General features: G+C 38.0%; 3 protein-coding genes across 4 annotated transcripts; all 3 read left to right on the forward strand.

Moving 5' to 3' along the window:
• Positions 1 to 647: 647 nt before the first annotated feature.
• Positions 648 to 1,543, forward strand: LOC105214397 (pupal cuticle protein Edg-78E). The gene is made up of 2 exons (XM_011187782.3): positions 648 to 811; positions 909 to 1,543. The coding sequence occupies exons 1-2, from the start codon at positions 653 to 655 to the stop codon at positions 1,344 to 1,346; spliced, it is 597 nt and encodes a 198-aa protein (XP_011186084.2). The 5' UTR covers positions 648 to 652; the 3' UTR covers positions 1,347 to 1,543.
• Positions 1,544 to 4,143: 2,600 nt separating this feature from the next.
• LOC105214396 (pupal cuticle protein Edg-78E) lies at positions 4,144 to 4,978 on the forward strand. Its single transcript, XM_011187781.3, has 2 exons — positions 4,144 to 4,299; positions 4,369 to 4,978. The coding sequence occupies exons 1-2, from the start codon at positions 4,288 to 4,290 to the stop codon at positions 4,837 to 4,839; spliced, it is 483 nt and encodes a 160-aa protein (XP_011186083.1). The 5' UTR covers positions 4,144 to 4,287; the 3' UTR covers positions 4,840 to 4,978.
• Positions 4,979 to 8,458: 3,480 nt separating this feature from the next.
• Positions 8,459 to 9,216, forward strand: LOC105214395 (pupal cuticle protein Edg-78E). Of its 2 annotated transcripts, none has more exons than XM_054228627.1 (2): positions 8,459 to 8,597; positions 8,640 to 9,216. In XM_054228627.1, the coding sequence occupies exons 1-2, from the start codon at positions 8,586 to 8,588 to the stop codon at positions 9,024 to 9,026; spliced, it is 399 nt and encodes a 132-aa protein (XP_054084602.1). In that variant the 5' UTR covers positions 8,459 to 8,585; the 3' UTR covers positions 9,027 to 9,216. The 2 variants fall into 2 exon arrangements, with proteins under 2 accessions (XP_054084602.1, XP_011186082.1); XM_011187780.3 differs by having other exon boundaries at positions 8,474 to 8,597; positions 8,658 to 9,216.
• Positions 9,217 to 12,351: the final 3,135 nt, after the last annotated feature.

Genomic DNA, 12,351 nt, shown 5'->3' on the forward strand with positions numbered 1-12,351 from the left:
TACATTTGAGTCAGCCGCCAGGTCTGTTAGGATAAGAAATAATCTCTTATAATGTAATACGGAATCAAGGCAATTCACAATCAAGTATATGGTGTTTTACTTTTACATGGGAGGGGGAGTTCATATCCCGAGCGTGGCAGAAATTACTATACCCAATACTCTGCAATATTTTAATACATTACATATAAGGTTATGGAGAAATACTGTCGATCACGATAGATTATCTCAGCGATGACTCATTACTGATGAAAGGATTTTCTCAACGGGTTAGCGGTGAATAACAAATTGTCTTAGTTTGTGTCATTAATGTTGTGGAACTATTTTTTATGTGCACAAACACTAATTCACGCCCCTTAAATTTTAATAGGAAGTCTGAGATGGCTGAGAGAAAAGTAAATAAACTTTGAACGCTAACCGAAGCAGGCCTGTAATGTTCCGCATATTTTAGATCATAAAAAGTGTTAATAAAGTCAAAAAGAGCAACAAAAAATTATATTTGAGGCAATTTAAAAATGAAAATGCACTACAATGGTCGCCACTGTGCACTTATATTTCGGCTTTAATTTGTTTTTTTGCTCATCTTTATGTTATTTATCGCTTCGTAGTAATCGTGTTATTTCTCCAGAAAGGTACAATCTGGTTCAGTACTTCGATGGAACAATTCGAAGTGAAACAAAAGAAACTGGCACACTTTGTTACTATAAATGGGCCAGTGGACACTTGGACACATACTCATTCTTGTGTAAACTATCGAGGCAGAAGCATCCAGTTCAACAACGAGCCAACAGCAGCCAGCGAAATGTCGAAAACAGTAAGTGATGAGAGCGAGCGCTCGAAAATATTTCTAGTTTTCAAGGATAAAAAGTCGTTGCAAACATAAATGTACATTGTCATCGAATTATTTACAGGCCACCACTTCCATCGCCCTCGCGTTTGTTGTAACCGTCATACTGTGCCATTGCAACAACTTCGTGGAAGCGCGTCCTGATCAATACGATGCCGCTGCCGAGACGCGAAATTTCAAGAGTGAAGTAAAAGAGGATGGCAGCTATCAATACCAGTATGAGACCTCGAATGGCATTGCCGCTGGCGAATCCGGTGTAGGCGGCTATTATGCGAGCGGCTCTTCGGCTTATTATGCGCCAGATGGTCAACTCATTCAATTGAGCTACACAGCCGATGAAAATGGCTTCCATCCGGCTGGCGAACATTTGCCCACACCACCACCAATACCAGAGGCTATTCTCAAAGCGCTCGAATACATTCGTACACATCCACAACAAGAGGACCGCAAGGGCGCCAGTGGCCAAGCTCAGCTGTCGTATCAAGACAATAAAAAGTTCTAAGCAGGTGAATAAGCCATATACATATACTTGAGTATGTAGCAGCTTATAAATTGAGTAAATGTTTTTCATATTTTTTGTTTAAATTTAAAAGAATATTGTCTTCATTGGTTTGGCTTCAAGTCTGCACAATTTACTTGTACATATACGTATCAATTATGGTTAAGAAAAGAAAGAATAAAGTGTTATTTTTTTAAATACTTATTTTTGTTATACTTTGTATGCAAATTAAATCCGTGAGAAAATGCTGAAAATAATCTCGGGTTTCCTCAAATACGCTAAATATAAACAATGTTGGATCTAGGAATATTAGAAAGGCTACCAATCAATTTATATTTTGGTACGAAAATACATTCCTCCCAAACACCTTCTTAGGAGAACTTGAATATAAGCGGAATGCGATCACAGCTACGCCTTTTTATCTCATTTTACAACAATTCGTTTGAATTTGTAATCGATAAATCAATCATTAAATCTTATCGAAAAAAAGAATCTGAAGATCATTTGCATATCTACTCATATTTTACCCATAATTAACTTGACCACAGGTTTCTAATAAATTAAATAAATAAATATTCTCACTTCTCCCAATTTTTAAACTCTCGGAAAATTATATACAGAGTATAAAGTTAACTAAATAGGTAATCGGTATGGGTATAGGTATCGGACTTTCCACGTGCAAGCGATAATCAAAAAGTTATATGTATATATATTCATCCTACAGGTATTTTGGGATTTAAAATTGTATGTATCTAACAAATCTTTAAAGCCACTCAGGTTAGTGAAAGCTTTTCAATCTAGCATTTCTTGATACAATGTGCAAATAGATAATAAACACGCCCATCACCTATATATTAAAAACTACTAATAGATCGATAACTCTCTAAACATAAACACTTAGAATATGAAAGTGAACGAAATCGAACTACAACCACACCACATACAACACAATTTTTGATTCCGTCTGATTATTTGATTTTACTTTATATAAAAGAAGCACCAATTTTTCCTGGCCGCAGATACCGAATATGAGATTTTGTATCGATAGCTGACTTTTTATCTAAAATATAATTTATTCTCTGAAATAACTCAAGGGAATTGAGAGTACGTTTTTGATTTTTATGTGAATTGGAGGTAGTTTAGGTTAGGTTGGATGGCTGTTGCCCAAAAGGAAACACACTTAGACTATTAAGGACAGTCCTTTGTGATGCCAAAAAATGTACCTCCTTACTTATATTTAAGAATCGACAAAGTGCCTAAAATACCACAAATCTGTAGAGGTTTTTACTCCTCTATCCGCTAATTCGCAGGGACGCACAAAAAAGTGAGGTCCAAGGAAATGTTGCCTAGACCTCGCAAAGGCGGAGCATTCCACTAGAAAATGTTGGGAAGATTTTGCGTCATCCGGTAAAATGTTTAATTTCAATTACCAGTTAGAACTAGGGAAAGATGGACCTTACTAAGGGTGAAGAGTTCCCTTGACTTCTTGCGATTGACTTTGACCCAGAAGGATCTAGTGACAGAACAGGTGCTAGTGACCGTCCTGTCTGCTCTACTGTCAAAATGGATCGTCACCTCTCTGAAGGTAATAATTGATAAAATCGGTTATATAATACATTAAATGAAAACAGTCTATTACCAAGTATGTATACTGATTTTCGTCCCTTTTGCATGTCGATTAGCCTTATGTCATTCGAAGGTAAAAGATGTTGTGATCAACCATCCCATAGCACTATTAGCGAGAGTTGAATTCATATGGAATATTACTTAACACAAAGGTTTGCATATACTTCAAATCTCATCTTCAGACTCGACTCTTGAGTCTTGCATATTGCGATAGTACAAAATCGTCGGTTACATCCGACTGAGCTCTTCTTTACTTGTTGCTCGTAGAAATTTTTAGTGATAAACAATTGCAATTTAATACATTTTTCTTTAAAGTTATGTAATTCAGATTTGTTGCGCTGATTGGTGGAATGATGCTTGTGAGATCAAATGATTGGTGATTCAAAAGTAAAAGATATTGTTCAAATTTAAAAATCAAAATAAATATCTCGTTTCCCATATATACCGTTGCTGCATTTTCGATTTATGACAGGTAACTGCTGTTGACTTTGAGCCAACTATTTATGAGAAGCAGTTATACTATGATATATAATTTTGGTCTGTTCTTCCATTTCCTGCCATGGTGTAACCTATTACGTGTTTTAATAACAAAAAATATCGACAAACGTCAGCTTTAACTTTGCTTGCATGTTTAGGGCTAAAATTAACCATAAAGGAAACCCACATCTCCATACTTACATTCAGATATTGCTATTTTCAATTTCAAATAAAATAAAAAAAAACTTTTGTATTTTCAAACCGTGTAGACAAACTGAGTGTGTGTGTGAGTGTTAGTAGTTCATTCAAAAATTAATAATGCTTAGTCAAGCGAGACAAGCGGTTCTCTGTTATTTTAATTAGTTTTTATATATTTTACATTTGCTAATTTTATTAACCATCGATGCACTTGCTCGTTCCAAAGTTGTGAGTTCATATGCATATGTTTGTATGTGTGAGTGTGCCTTTGTGGTGTTGTTGTTGTTCACATTCGATTATTATTTGACCGCATTTGGCTTTCATACCCTAAATAGACACACCGATCTTATACTAGGCGGGTTCCACACCCATTCAAGCAATATGCAGACGCGTTCACCAGGTCAATTGTTCAAGCTATAACTCGAAACGCAGAGCAAAGCGATTGTGGTTAACGCCTTGACGCTAGATCTGCATAACAAAAGCCAAAGTTGACAGCATTTTGATGTGAGTCGGGTAGGTTGACAAATGATTTTTCGTATAAAACTAGACCGTTTTTTGCCAATCAGCATCAAATCAATTTAGTGTCTTCGTTAGCAAACTACTGCTTTAGAGCTTTTCGAAAGTTAAATCCAATTACATCAAAATGAATAAATTTGTGAGTTTCAATACAGAGATTTAAAAAAAAAATTACTATATCTATCTGACGATCACTTGTATTTTTCAGATCCTTATTGCCACCATCGCTTCGCTAGCCTGTGTTGCCCATGGTGCTATTAGCCACGGCACTCACGCTGAGACGTTGAAGCACAACAGCCATGTGAACGAGGATGGCAGCTATAAGCTGGACTATGCGACCTCCAACGGTATTAGCGCTCAAGAGGAGGGCTTTGGTGGTCATCACGCCAGCGGCGGTTTTTCGTACTACTCACCTGAAGGTGAACTCATCCAGCTCTCCTACTTGGCTGATGAGAACGGTTTCAACCCTCAGGGTAACCACTTGCCCACTCCTCCACCAATCCCACCACAGATCCTCAAGTCTTTGGAATACATTCGTCTTCATCCATACGATGAGGAAGCTGCCCATCGTCAGCAACTTCAACAACAACAACACCGTCCACAGCAACAGGCCCACCTAAAACAATTCCAGAATGTAGCGGCACACATACGTCGCCCAGCTCAACGTAGACACTTTTAAGAAGCCAAAAGTCAAATAGTTAGTCCAAATGATGGACAAGTTCCTACATCAAAGCTCAATGCATTGTAGCCAATACATACCTATACATAATTCACATACATATTACTCCTAGTTTCAATAAATGCCGTTATCAAAACAATATATTTGTGGTTTATTAGCTTTCCAATTGAAAATTGTTATAAAAACCTCAAATATTCAAATCGTCAAATTGCCTAAACTTTATGCCTAAATAGGTCTTGTTAGTAGGTAAAATAACTTATTTATTAAATGGATGTTTATTTAGCAGTTATAAAATTCACTACAACATCTAATTTTTTAATCTCATATCTCTAACAGATCCACGTTGACAACTCATAACGAGATCTCCAAAAGCCTCAACTTATTCGATATTTTCACAAAACACTGCTATTCGCATTTGATATTTTTTGCATGTTGTATTTGTTAAGTTCACATTTTTTTCAGGTCTACAAAATAACAGGTTTTTACTAAGCCTATAGCAATTGAGTTCGAAGTATCCTACGTGATTGGGTTTAGACCAAACCAAGGAATACAAATAATTATGATTTCTTCAAATTGTGATACCAAACCAAATTTTCAGAGCTGGAGTGTTTTCATCCATCCGCACAACATTACCTAGCCAGCGAAGCCGCTGTCTTTTTATTCGCTGAACTATGTCAATGTCGTCGTATAAGTCGTACAGCTCATCGTTCCATCGTCTGCGGTATTCGCCGTTGCCAATGTGTAGAGGACCATAAATCTTACGCAAAACCTTTCTCTCGAAAACCCCAAGAGTAATTTCATCGGATGTTGTCATCGTCTACGCTTCAGCGCCATACATCAGGACGGGAATAATTAGCGACTTATAGAGTTTGATTTTGGTTCGGCGAGAGAGGACTGGCAAGAGTGATTCTGCGCTGGATTTCGAGGCTGACATTGTTGGTGTTGTTCTGGTTTGCTGGTTCCCAGATAAACGAAATTATCTACAACTTCAAAGTTATGACTGTAAACAGTGACATGGGAGCCAAGACGCGAGTGCACTGACTGTTTGTTTAATGATAGGAGATATTTCGTCTTGATCCCATTCGCTTCGCTTCCTTATCCAGTCTGGAAAAAGCAGAACTAACGGCGCGGGTGTTGTTTCCAATGATATCGATATATTCGGCGTACGCCAGTAGCTGTACACTCTTGTAGAAGATTGTACCTTCTCTATTTAGCTCTGCAGCTCGAATTATTGCTTCCAGCATCAAGTTAAAGAAGCCACACAATAGTGAGTCACCTTGTCTGAGACCACGTTTGGTATCGAACGGCTCGGAGATGTCCTTCCCGATCCTGACGGAGCTTTTGGTGTTGCTCAACGTCAGTTTACATAGCCGTATTAGTTTTGAGGGGATACCAAATTCAGACATCGCGGCATAGAGGCAACTCCTTTTCGTGCTGTAGAACGCAGCTTTAAAATCGATGAAAAGGTGGTGAGTGTCGATTCTTCTCTCTCGGGTCTTTTCCAAGATTTGTCGCATGGTGAATATCTGGTTCATGGTGGATTTTCCAGGTCTAAAGCCACACTGATAAGGCCCAATCGGTTCGTTGACGGTGGGGTTAAGTCTCACACAATACGCTCGACAGGACATTATACGCAATGTTGAGGAGGCTTATCCCATGGTTTTGATATCTGCCTCGATTAATTCTACATTCTACCTTTGTAAAACGTTGGAATATCAGGGAGAGGTTATGTTCCATTGTCCAATCTATGCGGCTCACTAACCTAAGAGTTCTTGTTCAAAAAAGTTAGTGCCTAATAAGGAAATTCTGTACTCATGTGGAAATAATCTCTCAGAAAACCACCGACTCTCCACCAGTGTGGATGCCGTGCACGATTTACACACGGTGTAGACACTGAACTCCTAGGATAGATAGAGAGCGACAGAGAATACATATGTGCTCTTCTCGAACAATAGGTTAGGTTAGTGTGCAGATCTCTAATACGATGGAAGATCGCACTTGGACAGTTTGGAGTCTTTAAGATATCAATAAAGTCCAAATGGATCAGAAAGACCCTTATGATTGGGCAAAGCGCTCGAAATCAGTTACAAACTTCTTGAGTCGGCTAATGTCAATTCTAGCCAATTCGCCGAAGATGAGCCTTGCAAGGTGTTTCAACCTCAGCTAAAACTGGACATTGGAGGAGGAAACTAACAACAACATAGGCCAGAAACAATGACACTTCACAAACTCAAATTAACTTAAGAGTTCTATATTTGGTGATGCACAATGTACTAAGATGTCTCCAATTCAAACATACAGCACAGAGAAAGATGTCCGAAACAATAGATATAATAAATTAGTGTTTAAATGGTGGGTCTCAGTCAATATTGTATTTGTAAGTTGTGAGTTTTGCAAGTGTTGCCTGTCATTGTAACGATATCATTTTTTGCGGTGGTTCCACACTCTGCAATGGAAGAGCTTCGGAAAAAGGTATATTTTTACTGAGAACTTCCAACCTGGAAAAATACTAATAAAAAATACTAAAAAACTTCTAAACGAAAAAGTAAAACTGATTGCGAAGCTTCATACAAATCACCATAGATTACGGTATCATTCCGGAAAACGGTCGTGTACAGAACAGTCAAATGCCGTTGCATACTTTTAGGCATTCGTGTTTTTTGTACATAACTAATGATGTTAACTGATGATCGATGGTGTTTTCAAAAACATACAAACATACATATATCTAAAACAAAACATGTGTTTGGATATTATGGCAGCAGTCAACGGTTTTGTCATATTCTTTATTCACGCTCAATGTCTATAGTTCGCATGTATTGCATGAATAGCTGCTCATTTATTTCAAGGGTTTAGTGTCATGTTAGACTAGCATATGCAAAATTGCCGTTCAAAATTTTGATAACCGATATGCAAATATAATACAACTAACAACAGAATTCAAAGTCGCTGCATCAGCAGTTGCATATTTCCAAAATGTTTTATGCGTAACACTTTTATCACAACACACGCGAACTACAAACATATGTATGTACTCATGCTTGTTGTTTTGTTGACGAATGAATATGTGTGTGTCTGTGTGTGTGTGTGTGTGTGCATACATATGAAGCTCGAATATGCTGAAGCAGATTTGCATATGATTATTAATGACACTCATTATTTTGAACAAAAACGCATTATTCGCTTGCTCTGCACTGCCGTCGACAATGGAACCCTGTGTGCTAAGTCCGATTAATAAATTAAACTAATCTGACAGTTATTTGTTTATGTGCGTATCGGTCGTTACATTTATAATCAGTTTTTTACACTTCTTCTGCTACTGACCCGTGGCTACTACGGCGCAAAAACAAAAGCAAGAAGCAGGCGAAAAGCTCAGCAAACGCGGTCAAATTAAAATCGCAAACTGATAAGCGCTTTTAATAAACACGTTTAATACATACACCAACAACAATTTTGTTTAGAAATTGATAATAATCGGCATAATCTTCATACTCGTATTGACTATTTGCATATGATCGGCGATATTTCATTCTTCTAGCGATGGTATTGTAGCACACAGACGCGCATGCGCATATTGCTGACGAAACTCTGCGTTGGGTGCAGCATTCGAAGCAGTCTAGTTGTGCTTGAAGCACGCACCAGGGGGTTACACCTGCGAGATATATAAAAGTGTTTAGAAGCGCATAGCAAATCAGTAACAGAATTAACTCCGCATCGTGCATAGCCTAATAGAATACAAAAACAAAATGTTCAAATTGGTAAGTCTGGCTTCGACTTCCAAAAACTATAGCTTATCTTAGCTTACGATACATTCACAGCTGCTCGTCGCCACAGCACTCTTCGCTTGCGCCTATGCTGCTGTTGATCCTGCCGATGCTCACGCCACGATCGTCAATTATGCGAACGAAGTAAACCCCGATGGCAGCTACAACTACGCGTATGATACCTCGAATAGGATTCAAGTTCAGGAGAGCGGTGTGGGCAGCTCTTATGCCTCGGGCTCATATTCGTACATCTCACCCGAGGGACAGCCCATACAATTGTCTTACACAGCCGATGAAAACGGTTATCAACCCAAAGGCGATCATTTGCCAACACCGCCACCAATCCCGGAATACATTCTGAAAGCTTTGGCTTACATTGAGGCGCATCCATTCGAGAAGATTCAGCTCAAAAAGCGGAAGTAAGCGGTGAATATGGAATGCGTGTTTAGAAAGTTCATTAGTTTAAGAAAATAGCAAATTCCCATTTATTCAGTTTAGACAAATATCACATAGCATTTTTATACTTTGTATAGCGCATCAATCAAAAGCTGTTTGTATACATACACAGATGTTTATAAGCAAAATGTAAATAAAGTCATTACAAAAAAACTATGATATATTATGCTTTGAGGTGGGAAATAACGTTTTCGAAAAAATCAAAGTAGGTTGAGTATGTGAATAACGACGCTCGCCCTGAACGTCCCAGCACACCAACAACTGATGAAAATGTTGAAAAAGTGAAAATACAGTATACTCTCGAAAAGTAAATTCTCAGAAAATAAATAATCGCGGAAAAGTTAATCACCTTTAAGATTACACATGCACCTCGAAAAAGTAAATTTTTTAATTTGCTTTTCAGAGAGTTTGACGAAGCAAGCACCGTTTTTTACGATGTTGCAAAAACACTTACTCTCTTGTTTATCGCGTCTTTTTAGTAAATAAACTCTCCTACTTGATCCACTGATTTAAAAATGAAAACGATGCAAATCAGGTGTCAGACTTTTTGAATTGTCGTACAAAAATGGTCAGAAAATATATTGCAAAAGAAAAAAAAAAGAATATTCAAGATATTTTCTCTTCATAGTAAATACATATGTATGTATGTAAATGTAAATATGTTTTTCATGTAAATCCATATGTTTTATTGAAGCAAATAAATGAATGAATTTTTTAAGTTTAAAAATGCATTTAAATTAAAAAAAAACAGATAATTTATGTATATATTTGGAAAAGTAAATTATTCGAAAAAGTAAATTACCCAAAATACAAATCGATTTACTTTTCGCGAGTATACTGTAATTGTTATGAAGAATCGTCGAATGAGCATCACTCAGGAATGAATTGTTGAATGACGTCCTGATTTACTTAAGAGTATCATAACTGTTGACGACATCGAAATCGAAATTCAATCGTCCCAATGGAAGTGCCAGGAGAGCCAAGGAAAAAATTATGAGAGAGCTCCATGGCATACCAAACAGTGCATATCAGAACTGCTTCGAGGATTGGAAAAAACGGTGGCACAAATGTATTATATCTGAGGAGGACTACTTGTAAGGGGATGGGTGGGTTTCAAAATTTGAAAAAAAGTTGCCTTATTAAATTGTCCAATATGATTTAAATATTATCCAAAAATATCAAATTAATCCGAGTAATATTCTAATAAATACCCCCTTTTGACGATTCGTCCATCCGGCCATGTCAGATTTGTCGACAGTTATGAAGCGAGACAAGATTTGTCGAGAAGTTATGAAGCGATTTTGCTCAAATTTTGCACACATCTTTGGAATAACATTATCTAGTTAATGAACAAAGATTTTTATATTTATTAGAACTATTTTTTTCGAGCCAATATATCTCGAAAATGTCAGTTTTTTGGTTAAAATTCTGTAAAAAATTCACATTTCACTATTTTCTTCTTTCTTTCGTTCATTAACTAGATTTATCCATGTACTATTGAAATATTTTTGGTTTATTGCTTAAAGATGAACCCATCATGAGTTTTGACGCCCACCTTTTTTTACACGTTATGAGAGATGATGTGCCAACATCTGAAAAAAATTCACAAAATACTGTTTAAATACGTATCTTTGATGTGATGAATAGTTTAAAGGAAATACAGTTGAACTTCCATAACTCGAGCTTCTATAACTTGAAGTTCTCAATAACTTGAACTTTTGAATTGGCAATAGAAGTCAAATTTAATACAAATTCTTCCTTCCGAGTTACCGTGATTCGAGTTAGAGAAGTACAACTGTATATGGTTATAAAAATAAAAAACAAATGTGAAAACACGCTTGTTTTTAGACTCTGAGACCCACCCCTTAAGAGAACAAAAGAGGAATTGTTGAATAAATAAATATATTTTTTTTTTAATAAAATGCATCTCATTTTTTTAACAGACCTCGTATGTATATCATTCTTGGTACAACCTATTGCTGTCAATGTGGGACAAATGTAACTATTTCTAGTGAGAAAGCAATAGCTGCACTGTACACCAACACTTCTTATAAATTTATCAAAGTATAGTACATTATGTATGTATGTATGTATGTAGTATGTCAAAATCGTGCATGGCGATTTCAACGCTAGGGTGGGTAAAGAAGGTGTCTTTAGCACAACAGTCGGAAAATTCAGCCTCCATGACGAAACATCACCAAACGGTCTGAGGCTGATCGACTTCGCCGGGGCCCGAAATATGGTCGTCTGTAGTACTAGATTTCAGCATAAGAAAATCCATCAAGCTACTTGGCTGTCCCCGGACCGAATCACTCGCAACCCGATCGATCATGTTGTGATAGATGGACGACATGTCTCCAGTGTTTCTAATGTGCGTACGCTTGGTGGTCCCAACATCGGCTCGGACCACTATCTTGTAGCAGCTAAGATACGCACCCGCCTCTGTATAGAAAAGCGTACACGTCAACAAACACAAGGAAGGTTCGACATCGAGAAGCTGCAATCACAACCGACAGCCGAACGATTTTCTACTCGACTTGCTGAATGGCAGTGAAAGTACAACAACAGGAGATGGCGAACCCGATTCCCCAATCGACGACGATGGAGCAGATGTTCCATTGCCCGACCGTGAAGAAATTCGAATAGCAATTACCCGCTTGAAAAACAATAAGGCGGCGGGGGCCGGTGGATTACCGGCCGAGCTATTCAAATTCGGCGGCGAAGAGCTGATAAGGTGCTTGCATCAGCTTCTTTGCAGAATATGGTCGGAAGAAAGCATGCCTGACGATTGGAATCTCAGTGTACTCAGCCCAATACACAAAAAGGGAGACCCCACAATTTGCGCCAATTACCGTGGGATAAGCCTCCTCAACATCGCGTATAAGGTTCTGTCGAGCGTATTGTGTGAAAGACTAAAACCCACCGTCAACAAACTGATTGGACCTTATCAGTGTGGCTTTAGACCTGGAAAATCAACAACAGACCAGATATTCACCATGCGCCAAATTTTGGAGAAGACCCGTGAAAATCGGATCGACACACACCATCTCTTTGTCGACTTTAAAGCTGCTTTCGACAGCACGAAAAGGAGTTGCCTTTATGCCGCGATGTCTGAATTTGGTATCCCCGCAAAACTAATACGGCTGTGTAAGCTGACGTTGAGCAACACCAAAAGCTCCGTCAGGATCGGGAAGGACCTCTCCGAGCCGTTCGATACCAGACGAGGTTTCAGACAAGGTGACTCACTATCGTGCGACTTCTTTAACTTGATGCTGGAAGCAATAATTCGAGC

The sequence above is a fragment of the Zeugodacus cucurbitae genome, chromosome 4 (genome assembly GCF_028554725.1).
Source record: "Zeugodacus cucurbitae isolate PBARC_wt_2022May chromosome 4, idZeuCucr1.2, whole genome shotgun sequence".
NCBI lineage: Eukaryota > Metazoa > Arthropoda > Insecta > Diptera > Tephritidae > Zeugodacus > Zeugodacus cucurbitae.